General features: G+C 44.7%; 1 protein-coding gene across 1 annotated transcript; it reads left to right on the top strand.

The window, feature by feature from the left end:
• Positions 1–579: 579 nt before the first annotated feature.
• Positions 580–14114, top strand: AQP3 (aquaporin 3 (Gill blood group)). Its single transcript, XM_042028737.1, has 6 exons — positions 580–761; positions 9035–9161; positions 9321–9458; positions 10798–10916; positions 11620–11837; positions 12530–14114. The coding sequence occupies exons 1-6, from the start codon at positions 654–656 to the stop codon at positions 12702–12704; spliced, it is 885 nt and encodes a 294-aa protein (XP_041884671.1). The 5' UTR covers positions 580–653; the 3' UTR covers positions 12705–14114.
• The last annotated feature ends 525 nt before the right edge of the window (positions 14115–14639 follow it).

Genomic DNA, 14639 nt, shown 5'->3' on the forward strand with positions numbered 1-14639 from the left:
GAGACAACTGTAATGACATAAAAGAGTTTGGACCCGAATGTAGATTTCCATGGAAAGAGGTTTGGTCTTGTTCGTGGTACCAGCTTCAGCTGGGCAGCTGCTGGAGCTCAGAGGAGCCTTGGACTCAGCTGTAGGGGTTCAAACCCTTCTGCCTCCCAGTTTTGCTGTCAAAGCACCTACAGCCTCTGAATTAGCACAGGAGCACACATCACTTTGCCACCCTGCAAGAGCTTGGGAGGGAAGGAAATCTGAATGCTCACACAAATGGGTAAGGCACTGCTCAATCTATGCACTTAGCTGAAGCTGGAGAAGGGCAGATATGGCCCTGTTTTTTAGGTGGTGATGAAAACAGCAGTGGCTTCAGCAGGGCACATTTAATTCCTTCTTCTTATGAAGCTCCTGAATCTTTTGCTCACCTATGCAAGCAATAAGGAAAATGAAAAAAAACACCCACGCTGTCTCATGCTGAAAAGCAGGAAAAAAAAAAGTTGGGTTTGAAGAGCGGGTGGAAGGGGTGTGGTTACCCAGGAGGTGTGTCAGGCATCGATGAACTTATTTATAAGCAAAGGCAGCTGTGCTGGAGAAGAAACTTTGCTGAGGCTTTGTCAGCTGCAGCTTTTTCCTGACACCTCTTGAGGAGCACCTCTACTGCGATGGGGCGGCAAAAGGACATTCTTTCTACCATTGAGGAGCACCTGAGGATCAGAAACAAATTAGTGCGGCAAGCACTGGCTGAGTGCCTGGGGACACTGATCCTGGTGGTGAGTTGGGGGCTGTGGTGTGGGGATGCTCTCTAACCCATGGGTTCGGGGGAAATTGTCCTGGTGAAAGGACTGTGTTGCTGCCAGGGTTTGCGTTGGGAATGAGCCCAGATCTGGTGCAGCCTTCTGCAATGGGTCTAGAGGACAGTCCCTGTGCACAGGAAAAAATATTCATGCAGATTTCTTAAGGGTGGATGTTGGGGTTTCTCGCAAAGAGTGGGTTCTGAAGAGCTTGTTGGTGTATGGGAGATTCTGTGTATCTGTGAAGTGCAGGGACCAAATCATCTCTGTGTAAGCAGTAAGTGTTTTGCTAGAGATCATACAAAACTTCCTTTCTGTCTGCCCTGGAGTATTTTCCTGGCTCCGAAGTACTGCAAGTGTTATCACCCGAGGAAATGAGAGCTTTTTTTTTCCACCTCACTTTGCTTTTCCTGTGCATCCCATAACAAAGAAGTAGCTAGAATTTAAATTGTTGCAGTGTCCTTTTGCTGTCAGCCGTTGATTCTCCAGGGTTTGTCAGTGGGGCTGCACGATACCGTGGTAGCTCGTGCTGACAGCCAGCTGAGACCTGGTGCTCGCTATCAGTCAGTGTGTTTTTCAGTGGTCAAAGTAGATAAAACTCTTCTGCCTGTTTCAGTGCTCAGTTTCCAAAGGGGTGGAATATAGGGGATAAATGTGTGTCTGAGTGCCTTAGATTGCAAATGTTTTGAGCGGCTGGAACTTGCTTTGAAGTTAAAAGCAGATGTGAACAGCTAGGACAGCTGTGTATGAGCTGTGGGGAGTAAATACTGGTGTAGAAAAACTGTGACAGGGATATCTAGCTTAGAGCATCTGCATCTGAAAACACAGGACTGCCCAGCTGGCCACGGGTTTGGTGCATAGATACTGAGGCAGAAATGAGTCGGTGTTTGCACAGTGAATATCTGCAGGTTCAAGTTCCTTTGAGATGGTGTAAATCCAGAGCAATCCTGGAGGTTTCAGTGGAGTGACTGTGGGTTTTCACCTCTTTGTAACTCATAACTGAACTTTTTGGAGAGAAATCTAATGGTTGGTGGAGTTGAAGGCAGAGGAAGGCTTCATGAACTTGCATGTCTACCTGGGGAACACCACAAAAAGACTGACACAATTTTATGCTTTAATAAATGAGATTTTTTTTTTTGATTATGATGAAGAGAGGATTTCTGAATCTTGTACAGCAGCTTAGGGGACTCTGCTAAGACTGTGTAAAATGCTACCACTCTTAAAAGAAAGCAGCTTTGCACAGTGCAATGGCTTTATTGTCAGAGCGACCCAGCTTTGGTGATTTGCAAACAAGTCCTGTTGATTTTTCCAGGAAGGGTTGTTTGGAATTAAGGTGGGTAGAAGGTGATAGGAAAACGATTAACAGTTAGAAGATTGCTGTCCGTGAATCACTGAAGTTGCTGCTGTTAGTCTCAGGATTGAAACAAGGTAAATCTTGTAAGGTGGATTAATGCCTCCTGATAGTGAAGTTAATATTGCTGAGAAACAAGACAAGCCTTTAGCCACGTGGATCTGAGCTTTCAGAAAGGCTCACGATCCAAACCCCATTAGTCCATTCTCTGACTGTAACAGTTGGCACAACAGCAACTACTTTTTCTTACAGCCTTGCCTCTCCAGGCAGAGGAATTGGGATCTGCTCAGAGCTTGAGGAAAGGTATGGTCCAAAATCATAAGCAGCCTCCAAAATGACAGTCGTAATGGGCACCCATCAGCCATGCTGGATGCTGCATTGGCAGAAGTGGGCAGCACATACCTTGTCCTCAGGAGTGTCAAACCTGCTCTGTTTTAGTGTGTGTGTGTCTTAATTTTACAGGCAGAGCCCTCACCGTGTTCAGGAGTTCCTGAACTGGTTTTAGTGGCACACTCAACTCCATCTTGTAGTACTTGCAAACTTCCTTAGGATCTCCTGCAGCAACTCTGCAGTGGGTAGAGTGCTGTGGGCATTCTGTGTCCATGTGGGAGTATGTGGGGTGGGCTTGTGGGAGAAAAGAGGAAGTCCCAAACTCAGTGAATGCTCTTGCATGGTCAGAAGTCCAAAACCAGCTACACAAGAGGGAAATGGGTTCCGGGACTGCAAGCTTGAAATACGCAATCTATTCAATCCCTTTCCAGCTTCATGCTGTCTCAATGTATTCTTCTTAATGAAGGGAAACTTGCAGTTTTTTCTTTACTGCCACCCTGATTCCTTTTCGTCTTTTTATTATATCACCTATGTGAAATAGAAAGGGTCTTGAAGGCAAATTCCTTCCCCTTTCAGCTGGCCTGGACAATTGTTTGAATTGGATTCTCTCCCAGGAGAGAAATTGTCATTTTGTGCCTTGCAAAAGTCCCTGCTGCCCACCCTGCCAGCAGGTTGAGCTGTGCGTGTGTACATTTAGATGTATTGTACTCCAGTAAATATCTGTTATGGGCTTCACATAGTAAAATGGCTGAGGAAAGATCTGAATCCATGAAATTTTCTTCATGGGAGATGATGTTGACTAAACACAAATATGTTTGAACGGAACACTTACCAGGGACGGATTTAAGGTATGATATTGTTCACACTGAAATCAACTTCCTGAGCCCCAAGGGAGGCAGACTGTTTAAAGTTTGCAGCTTACTTTAAATTTCACTGTGTAATGTAAAACTTGTCCCACTGTGGATATTGGCACCACTTCAGTTTCTTCCCTCCTCCTTTTCACTTGCATAATGACTGCAGCTCTCTCAAACTCTTCTAGACAAAAGCTGTTGTAGACCTCTGCATAGTCTTGCTGCCTGTAAGAATGAACCTAGTGCTTGATTTTATTTATCTCATTTTTTTAAACACATGGTAAAGGTAGAATCATAGAATGGTTTGGGCTGGAAAGGACTCTTAGAATAGTGCCTCTTTTTTTAAGATAAAAATAATCCAGCTAAGGTAGCCAAGCCCTGAAGAGTGCCAAGATGAGTCGCTGTCTACTTGCGAGCCACTTTTGCTGCGTAGAGCACCTTGCACAACTTTTATTTAGTCTGTGGGTAGTGTCTCTCTTGTTGCAAAAATAGTAATGCTGATTCTACATTCTTTTCCTTTGATACTTAAATTGGTGTTTTCCCTCTTCAAATTTCACTTTCTGAGTGGCACATTAGGCTTGAACTTTATACTTATGTTGAAAGCACTGCTTGCTGGCAATTGTTAAGCACTACAAATGCTGAAGGCATTTTCCCAGTTGCTTGCTGTTTGTGTTATTACTGTAGCAACCCACTAAAGACCGATTTCCATGGTGGGTCTCTGTGCCTCTCTTAAGGCTCGGTTTGTTTGCCTTGCTCTGCTAGCTCTAAGTACCAAAGCTGGCTCTGTTTGTCTTTTACATTTGCAGGAGAAGTAACGTGCTGCTTATGACTGATTTCTGAGTGGAACTCGCTGTGATTCACTGCTGTAGAGGCACAAAGAACAAAACAATTCCTAATTGCTTTTCAATTGGTGCTGCCTTGACTTTGTGGCTAGGTGGTAGCTTTCCACAACTATCTGGGGCAGCACAGTAGTTCCCGCAGTTGCTGTTTGATTTGGGGTTGTTTGCTTAAACTCAGCTTGTCACATTTGGAAAATGTGATTTTATTTTATGTATGTATATTTAATTTTGTTTAAAATTTCTTTTCTTTGTTAATGCTTTGCTAGACTGTAAAAGGGAGTGGAAATCCTTGCTGTAAACATGTTGAATGCTGCTGATTCTTCCTTGCAAAGAGTCTGTGCTGCTGGGTGCAGGGACATGGGATGTGGCAGTGCTGCTGCTTTCCCTCAACCATTCCACCAGAAGAGGTTGAAGCTCTTCACTGATTGTCCAAAACTGTCCCTTCTTGCTGTCTCTCTCCAGGAGCAGTACATTTCTCCTTCCTACAAACAGGACAGTTCAGGCACCAAGACTTTCTGTTGGTGGGAAGGAAATTTGCCCCAGGAATGCCCAATCTTGTGACCAAACTTCCACCAGTTGTACTGGTCTTTCTAACAAGTACAACCTCTTGATCTGAACAATAGTAGAGGCATCAGAATAGGTATTTTTCCTTCCTTGTATGTGTGAACAACCTGAACGAGTGTATTTCCTCCCAATGCTCAACTCCTCTGCTGAAGGTTGCTCAGGTTTCCTGAGCTGAAAGAGGCTCATGTCTCCAGCTTTGTGCAGCATTTTTTCTAGCACGTGATGTATGTGGGGCACAATTTTCTTTAGAATCTCTCATCTCTCCAGCCCCACAGCCCTGCCTTGGCTCTGGTTCAGTGGGTGGTGCATAAAGATCTGAAACATAACAGACCATCTGCTGCTGCCCTTCCCTGCTGCTTCTGTACAGGCTGCCTCCAGCTGTGCTGGACAAAAAACTGGGCTGTGGGGTCTAAGCTTTCTCCTTGCTTTGCAAATTGAGAATGATGACCAGCCTGGTTGTTTGAGATATGCTTTGAGGAAAAGCATAAAGGATAGTGCTTCTCGCATTGTCTTTTTGGCTGATGAAGGCCATCCTACCACATGAGCCGCGGAGTTCAGGAAGATCTCTGCATGCTGCCCTTGCTCCCTGCCTTGCTCCCTGCCTTGCTCCCTGCCTTACTCCCTGCCTTACTCCCTGTGAAGAGTGGCACCTTTGTGTGTCCAAAACTTAAAATCATCCATCAGTATCTCCAGGTCTTGTCTTCAAAGCAGACTCATGGTTTGACTGCCTTTCCAGCATCTTCCCCACTAACCAGAGGACACCAAGGGCTGACCAGTCTTTCCCATCCACCCCAGGGTGATTAGGATAGATTTACAGCAGGCTTCTTGCCTAATCCCTGGTTTATTTGATGGCAGAAGAGTTGTAATTCAGGTAATTGCACTCCTCCAGGTCTATGCCAACAAAACTTCCCCATCTACGTTTAGAGATCAGTCTGTTTGAAGTCCAAGAGCAAATGCACGCAGGCCTTTTGTGTTGCACTGGAAGGTGTAAAAAAGCACAGGCAAAGAAAAGAAGAGGCAAGAAAGGAAAGAAACCTATCCCTTGTGCAGAGGAGTTCTGAACACCACCTTCCTCCTGAGCCCATGTATGAAGCTGTTTTCCACAAGGTCTGCCTAAATAGGCTGCCTTCGGTAGCCTTTGGTTCTTCATGAGCTATTGCAACTTTTTTATCCTCCTAGGTTAATTCCTACCAGCCCTTACTGGCTCCTAGTCTTTCATGTGTTCAGACATTGAGACAGGGTGTTTTTATCTTGATAGACAAAGCCACCTGCTCAGTCTCCAAACATGCCCTGGGCACAGGGAGCTCAAGGTTTCCTGAGTGTGAAGGATCCCCTGCAGCATGCTACCTTTTTCTGTTTTTTGCTGCTGCTTCTGGCTGGTGCCCCCTTTGTACAGGGGGTGGATCTTCTCCCGTCTGGAGTTTGTCAGCCCCGCCACTCTTGAACCGGTTCCTGCGGAACAAGGATTTAGTTCTTTTTCACAGTGCAAGGAGTTGAATCACCCCATAAGCAGTAAGAAGCCTCCCTTTCGGCAGGGAAAGCCATCAGATTTGCTGGAGTCAGTAAGATGAAATTAGGGAGCAGACTTCCATTAACCTGGTTAATAGGTGCATTGACCTCAATTCCTTGGAGAGTATGTTTAATACATCGGAGTGATGCTTTATTGCAAGCATTTTATTAGCACTTTAAAACCACTTTTGAACTTGGCTACTGAATCATGGGTGTTTAACAGTTGACTGCTGCACCTACTGCCATGTGAGGTGCTAACCTGGGTTTCTGTTGGCTGGATATTCTCCCAGAAGTGGTTTATTACACAAAAATGAAACCAAAATACAGCACCCTATCCCCCCGCCCCCAGCCAAAGCCAAACAAAACAAAAAGCAAACCAAAAAGCCAACAAATGCAAATGAAAAACAAAACCACAAAACCAAACCTGGTTAAGGCAGGTTATTAAAATCAAAAGAATGTGGTGTAATCTTCCCCTTCAGTGTGCACCACTGTCCCTGACCATAGCAGTACAATATTGCCTAAGAACTCTGAAAGACATTGCATGGACTTAAAAAGACTGGGAAAAATGTTGAATTGCTTTTATTTGACCTTCCTTGCCTTTCAACCCAAACTAGATGTTCCTGAACAGTTCTCTGTGAGCAGTGGACAAACAAGACCTACAAAATGAAAGCTGGGGTTCTCTGGTCTCATCTGACTTGGGAAAAGGAATTGTAAGGAAAACTTGCAAAGAGTAGAAGTGAAAGTGGTGTGATTAAAAATTGTAATAGCTACTACTACAGCAAAACTGTGTAGCATCAAGGTACTTGCCACAAAAGCCTGGGTGAGCATAACTTGAAATGGTTCCTTAAAGTCGAATGCCATGGAAGGATGTCATGCATGACACTGTATTTTTGTGTTTAGTGGACTCCACTGGTGCAGGATGGAATTGAACACATGCATATTGAAGTTCAAACCTGTCCCTGAGTATCACTGCACTCTTTTTATCTGCTGAGGGTTAAGTTTCCTACTGTTACGCTGAATTAAGCCAAACAGTGCTCACGGCTCATCTGATAAGCAGTTGTAATGCTCCTGTGGAGTGGCTCCGGGGTGTTTTTGCACGGCCCGTAGATTCCCTTCTGAGGAAAAGCTGGAGAGCTACTGCCAGGTGTAGGATGGAGGAGAGGAGGATGGGGAATGACCTCTTGAGATAACCTCTTGAGAAATGGCAGACCTGGCATTCCTCCAGCTTAAGGGAAGACCTTTGTGGGTGATCAGGGAGGTGGAGGTGGGAAAATTTTACTCTGTGGTTTCTGCAACCAAAAGGTATGTGGACAACGAGCCAACCACCATCCACCTGCAGAACTGCCAGTTCTTACAGAGTGAATAACACAAATACCTTCATCACTAGGGGTCACCTGGGCTAACCTCCACCAAACTCAGGTTTTGTGGGCTTGTCCCCTCCCTGGTCAGACTGACGTGCTGTGGCCTTCGAGAGGTGAACACCATGGCCATGTACTCTCCGAAATCTCTCCAAAGCATGCTGGGGCTTGTCTGGGGAAAGGGGAAAACCAGATTCACCCTGGTCATTGCTTGTACTTATTTGCTCAGTTGGAGCTATGCTTCCCTTGGTGGTTTGGCATAGCTGGTTCTGTTTGCTGCCAATAAACAATTCACCTTTTCTGCCTTTGTCTTGGAGTCTCCTCTGCCATGGTTTCCCAGCTCAGTGAGGACATTGAAGGAGCTGTTCTGACTGCACCCAGTAGAGAGCGGTGCTGGCTGTTCCTCACTCACCAACGAGTTCAACAGGTTCCTTTGTTGTTTTTACACAAGGTCCTTGTGTTGGGCACCTGGTTCCTTGTCAAGAGGCACCTATGTACAGAGTGTCCACCTCATGAATCAGCCTGCAGCCTACTTGGCTGCTCCTTTCCAAGCAGGCTGAGTGCACCTTTTGCTTTGTTAGCCATTCTTCAGTTGTCAAGGGAATGGGAGGGGATGAGTTACATGTGTTTTGTCTTTGCCTCTGATTTGGATTGTGTGTTGCTCAATGGGCATGTCCAGTGCTGGCTGAAGAAGTGAAGACAGCAAACCCTGCTACCTTGGTGCCTATTTGGTGGCTTATCCTGTAGGAGTGGATACCGCCTCTGTGGCAATTGAGTAATTCTGGGATGATGGAGTTCATGGAAGCAGAAAGTCTTTGTGGGGGTATAGTTATGGGTATGTGGTCAGAAGAAATAAGTCAAGCCTTGATCCCTAGATTTGGGCATCTCATGAGTGACCTGTAATCTCTGTCCTAGTTTAAGGATCCTCTCAGTACCTGCCAATGTGGTAACTCCAAGTGATAATACACCAAGGGTCCGTTCAGGTGGAGCCAGTGGGGGATACAAACATACAGATGGTCAGGTTTAGGGCTCTTTAAGTTACATGGTGGATAGTGGAAAGACCTGCCAAGATAGAAAGCCTGCTGTGTTATAGTTGTACTGTGAATACCTCAGACCAGGATGCTATCTGGCTGATCCTTCTCACCTGCCATCTTAAAATTAGATGTTTGGACAAAGAATTCCAGACTTCTGTAGATCCATCTTGCTTTTAATTTTGCCTCTGTTTTCAGTCCATCCTGCCAGGAGATAGATTTGTCTGTGCCCTGTCTTCTTCCCTCCCATCCCTACAGATAATGCCTGGATACTTTGACCAAAGATTGAAACAGTAAAGGCTTTGAGTTGTGAGTGGAATATGAGGGTACATGAAGGTGTAAGTGGAGGCATTTGTCAGCAACTGGCCCTGATGTGAAGCAGAGAGGGTAATTTCAATCTCTTTTTTTTTTCCTCCTAGCTCTTCGGCTGTGGCTCTGTTGCACAGATTGTGCTCAGCAGAGGGACTCATGGAGGTTTCCTGACTGTCAACCTGGCCTTTGGCTTCGCTGTAACACTTGGCATTTTGATTGCAGGACAGGTATCAGGTACGTGTGGCTCCATGTAGGCTGAGTTTCACTTGTGTCAATTGCTGTGTAGGCCTACTTTTTCTGTGTGGCACTGGTATGAAAGCTAGTGTCCCTTGGCACAACTCTGGGACCTAAATTCTACCTGTAAAAGTACACTAACCACCCACCTCTCCGCAGGTGGACACCTGAACCCAGCTGTCACTTTTGCCATGTGCTTATTGGCCCGGGAGCCCTGGATCAAGCTACCAATTTATGCTCTTGCACAAACCCTGGGGGCTTTCCTTGGATCTGGCATAGTCTTTGGTCTGTACTATGGTAAGTGTGGAAACTTTGTGTGTTTTTTGAAGTGAGACTACTGTGTTTGTGACTCACTGAAGGGAGGGAGGTTTCCAGATCAGAGAGGAGCACTTTTTTGCAGAGCAGAGATCCAAGAAACCTCCTTACTGTGTTTCTGGGATGACTTTCCCTTTCTCAGGATGATGGGTTCAAGCCTCCTCAAAGCAATCTGAAGGCTAACCAACATTGTCAAAGTGCAAGTCTTTGCCCTTGAGTAATGACCACTGGACCTCTGGATGGCCCCTTTTGTATCTATTGGTCTTCCAGAAAAGTCAATGAAACACTAGCAGTGATGGAGATTTTATATCTGTTCACTGTTCGAGAACCATTTCTCATTCTTGGCTTAAAAAAAATGAAGTCTTCACTGTGATGTCTTATGCATTGTCTTGTTAGCTTTCTGATAACATGACTTTTAGCAGATTTTACTTTTATCAGAGTGATTCCATACCTTGGAAAGCATCCGAGAAAGCCAGTTCCTCCTGCCTCTGTTCCTCCTGTGTGTTTTCCATCATGGTAGGGAGATGCTCAGTAGGCAAGAACTGAATCTTTGTGCTGGCCCTTGCTCTTCCTTTAATATCAGGTGTGGCATTTGGACTCAGACTTTGCCTCCCAATGTCTGTTTCTGGCAATAGGAGTGATGGTCCCTGTAGCTGAGTGGAACATCTGGGTCACGGTTATTTCCAGCTGGAGGGAGGAAGCTGCCACCCCCGCACTAGCAGGGGTGCTTTTCACTTTAGGAAGAAGGAAGGAGACCTACCTTCCTCTCAGTAAATATCATGGTTACAAGTTCAACACCAATTACCTTTCCAGTTAGTGGACTGAAACCTCCTCTTCAGAAAGGATTTAACCCCATATTAACTACCTAACCCATGGAAAAGCTGCATTCAGAGGTGTCTGGTTTTGTCTCCACTCATCATGAAGGGAATACAGACCCTCCTAAGTTAGTTATCCAGCTTCTACACAGTGGTTGGCAAGGTGATGGTTGCTCTAAAGACAAGCTTGCAAGGTGAAACTAAGAAAAGTGAAAGAACAGCCCAAATCCTGTTTGCTGATCCATATCACTGTGTCATGTCTTCACACCAAGACTGATACCAGAGGCATTTTGTTACCTTTGGGAGAGAGTTGGAGTCACCTTAGTGTTTGCTTTGTGGCTCTCCTTCCTGATGCCTGGCAAATAATAATTGTTAGGAACAGGGACTAATGCCACCTGCCTCTGAGCCTGACTGGTAAAAAACTGTGGTGGATGATGGCCTAGGTTTTCCAAATGAGTGTTTTCTCTACAGAAAATGTTTTTTTTCTTCTCCTTCCCTACCTCTAGATGCCATCTGGGCTTTTGACAATAACCGTCTCAGTGTACTAGGACCAAATGGCACTGCTGGTATCTTCGCCACCTACCCATCTGAGCATCTGAATGTTGTGAACGGCTTCTTTGACCAGGTAAGAGGGTGCTGGGAGGATGAAAGTCCATTTGAAGAGGAATCTTTTGGGTGGTTCTGGGCCTCGCCTTTAGTTAGAAAATGAATTGCAATTTAAAGATAAGATATCCAGAAAGGTATTTTGGAGTTGACACAGGTATCTCACTGGCCCATAGAAAGGACCTTAAAGCCAGAAGGCTTGTGCTAAGGCATTAACAAGTGATACAACACTGGTCAGGACACCAAAGAAAAGAATGCCATTTGCTCGTAGTCCTGAGTGTGAGGAATGATGGCTCTTCCTCACTCTCACACTGCTACTGTGGTTGTGGCACAATCCAGAGGTCAGCTGGGTGTGGGGTGGTGGTTGCTGTTGAATGTGACTGTCTCTTAAAGTTGCCATCAACAACAAAAGGGACAGCTTCTACCCAGCCGTGGCACATGGGAAGATGATATTCCCAGATTTTCTGTCTGCCTAAACAGCTATTCCTAGCTCTTCTGGGAGAAGGGAAAAAGGTGCAAGCTTGATTGAGATTATGGGCTGCCATAATCTCAAGAGAGGAGCATGGTCCACTCTCATTCCCATGGCTGCTGTGGTCTGATAATGTCATGGGATGACTTGGTGCACCTCTTCCTGTTAAGAGAATTACATCCCAGAGAAGTTAAATAACTTGGTTAGAAGACTAATCTGGATTAAATTAATGTTTTTCTTCCCCATCCCTCTCCAGTTCATTGGTACTGCCTCCCTGATTGTTTGTGTCTTGGCTATTGTTGATCCCTACAACAACCCCGTCCCCACTGGGCTGGAGGCTTTCACAGTTGGCTTTGTTGTCCTCGTTATTGGAACCTCCATGGGCTTCAACTCTGGCTATGCTGTCAACCCCGCCAGGGACTTCGGGCCTCGTCTCTTCACAGCCATTGCTGGCTGGGGCACTGAAGTGTTCCGGTAAGTGCTTGATGATAAAAACCTTGTGCATCAAGGGAAAAAAAAAAAATTAGGAGTCCAAATAGATGGTAGCTTTGGCACTATAAAGAGTCTTGGCAGCCATGAGGTATTTTTGGATTGTCTAAATGTTGCTAAAAGACACTCTCTGCTCTTTGACTTCTTAAGAAATCGTAGAAGCTGGGCAGCTTCCAGTGGTGAGAGCAAATGACATAGCTTTGCTATCAAAAAGAAAATCTGGGAGCATCCATGAGAATTTCAGTTGCACCTTGAACACAAGCATTTCATGATTTTTTAATGGTAGAAAATGAAAAGTTTGTTCTTTTTTGAGACAATTAAGAGAGCCCTGTTATCAAGGGTTGCTTTCCTGCAAGCAGTGGGAGGGAATTGAAGGTGCCTAGTGTAGACACTGCAGATGCTTCTCACCTTTCTTGGTGGAGAGACAGTCTTGAAAGTCCTGAAAGTAGCTGTTCTGAATTGCTTGTCACTGGGACTTAAAAGTGTGTGTGTGTGTGTGTGTGTGCATGGCAACATCTGCCTTGGAAGCTCTGCAGATGTGCACGTGGCATTGTCTTGTCCAAGTGAGTGGAGATGGCTGGAGAGGGTCAGATCTTGCATTGCTTCAGATCCAAGTGCAAATATCCTAATGCTTAGGCAGCAGTTCTTACCTTGTGCACTTTCTTTTCATTTTCCAGGATTGGTAAGCCGTCCCACTGGTGGTGGGTTCCAGTTGTTGCTCCTTTCCTTGGCGCAGTTGCGGGAGTGATTGTTTATCAGCTGATGATTGGATGTCACGATGAGCCTTCTCCACCTGCCTCTGAGCAGGAAACAGTCAAGCTGGCTAATGTGAAGCACAAGGAGAGGGTCTGAGGAAGCTGCCACCCAGCTCTGGCAGGTATTCATTACTCAGGACTGCCGCTGGCAAAAAGGAGAAGTTAAGAGCTTCAAGAACAACAGGAAGTTTTTTACCTGTCTTGAGATATTCTAGTAATTTTTTTTCCTTTTTTTTATATCCCTGACACATTTGCTTTTGACATTTCCCTGTGAGCCTTCCTCCAAATGCAGTATCATGTAATCTTTTCTTAATAGAAGGGGATTGAGGACTGTAGGAGTCAGGAGAGAAGTGGGCATTGTTGTCCAACACTAATCAGGTGTTCAGGAGTCTGAGCTTTTTTGAGCTATGTTGCTGACATTGCCTGTGACCTTGGCAAACTGCTTCCCTTCAAACCTGTGTTCCAATCTGTAGAATGGGGATCATGCAAAACTAAAATTGTTTTGCTGTCATGGATTGGAAACTCCTATGTCCTGGAGGAAATTTGCCTGTGATTCTGCTGTGGATCAAATTGTGCTTGATGTTGCTCTAAAGTCAGTACCTTGACACCAGGAATTAACTTGTCTAAAGGATTTTTATTGGCCAAAATTTTGTATCTCCTATGAATTCCTAGAATTCCATAATGTCAGTCCATAGAGTAAGAATGCATTGGATTTTCATTCAATATTAAGACAAAATGTTTACGAACAAGTGCACCCTGGTGTTATAATCAAAAATTTTAATATTGCCAACTCCTAGAAGATCACACATAGGAAATCCTTATTCTAACCAGGGGCTAACCTAGACAGAAAGCTTGGCTTCCTGAAGCAGCCTTTCTAATTAACCAGCTTTGTATATAAACTGCAAGCAACTAATAGCCAAGATCCACTGGAAACGCAGTGTTGCTTAAGTTGTGTGTGTTTGTGTAAATTTTACAATGGTGTTGTTGGGGTTTGTTTTTTTTTTTTAGTAGATTTATATATAAATATACTCCTTAAAGCTGTTACTTAATACCAAGGTTGGGATGAGTTAATTTAGAGATGTGTGGGAACTGCCGATTCTCTGTCAGCTTTGAGATATTATTGGATTTTCCTGGGGTGGTCTTGGAATACGGCATTGTGCTTTTTGGAGCACCTCCTTTTCTACCTTGCAGAGTAACTGGGATATGCCTGGTACTCATGGCTGAGGGACTGAGGTCAGGCACCTCCTGTACTAGCAGTACTGGTATCTCAGGGGATCTCTGGCTCTCCCAATGCCATATTATTACCAAGTATTTTGAAAAAAAATATTATTGGTTGTGAAAGAATTTGTAAATCCCGTGCATTAGAGAAACTTGTTCAAAGCCTGTTTCTTTAATGCACGAATTCATTGAAAAATGTAACTTTATACACACCTCCAGCCACTAAAAGGATGTATTCTTCTTTTTTTCCTTTTTAAAAAAATAAAATGTCAATACCTACACTGTAAAATGCTAGTGTTGGTTGTATTTTTAAGCAGCTGTCAGCAAACTTCACCATGAAAAGGAAGTCATCTATAGCAATAGCTTCCTCAAGCCCTTTTCCTCTCTAGCCTGAGCACAGGGGAATTAACCCTTTCAGGCAGTCCACCTACATGCTCCGTTGGTGTTTTATTCCTTTCCCTTTTGGGGCATGATTTTGGGGCATGTGGGAGGAGATGGAGTAGCTGTACACAGTATAGTGACCAAGGTATGGGCTGGGAGTGAGAGTGTCCTGCTGTCAGGTATCTTATTCTTAAGGCAAAAGAACCACTGGGTAAGTATTTGTCCTTCATCCTTTGTACAGTTTAATTTCCCTTACTAATCTCTCACTTAACATAGTTCTGAATGTGCAATCCTACCCTGCCTTCATGTACTGTTCAGCCCCATCTAGCATATTACCCGAGTCACCTTTTTTTTTTTTTAGCTATGCCAGGCAATGAAAAGTGCTACAGACCTGAACACAGTGCTCACAGAATTAGAGGAGCAGTTTCCCTAT

This window comes from Corvus kubaryi, unplaced genomic scaffold (genome assembly GCF_017639235.1).
Source record: "Corvus kubaryi isolate FWS band 111438036 unplaced genomic scaffold, C.kubaryi_AGA036_p1.0 37308, whole genome shotgun sequence".
NCBI classification, from domain to species: Eukaryota; Metazoa; Chordata; class Aves; order Passeriformes; family Corvidae; genus Corvus; species Corvus kubaryi.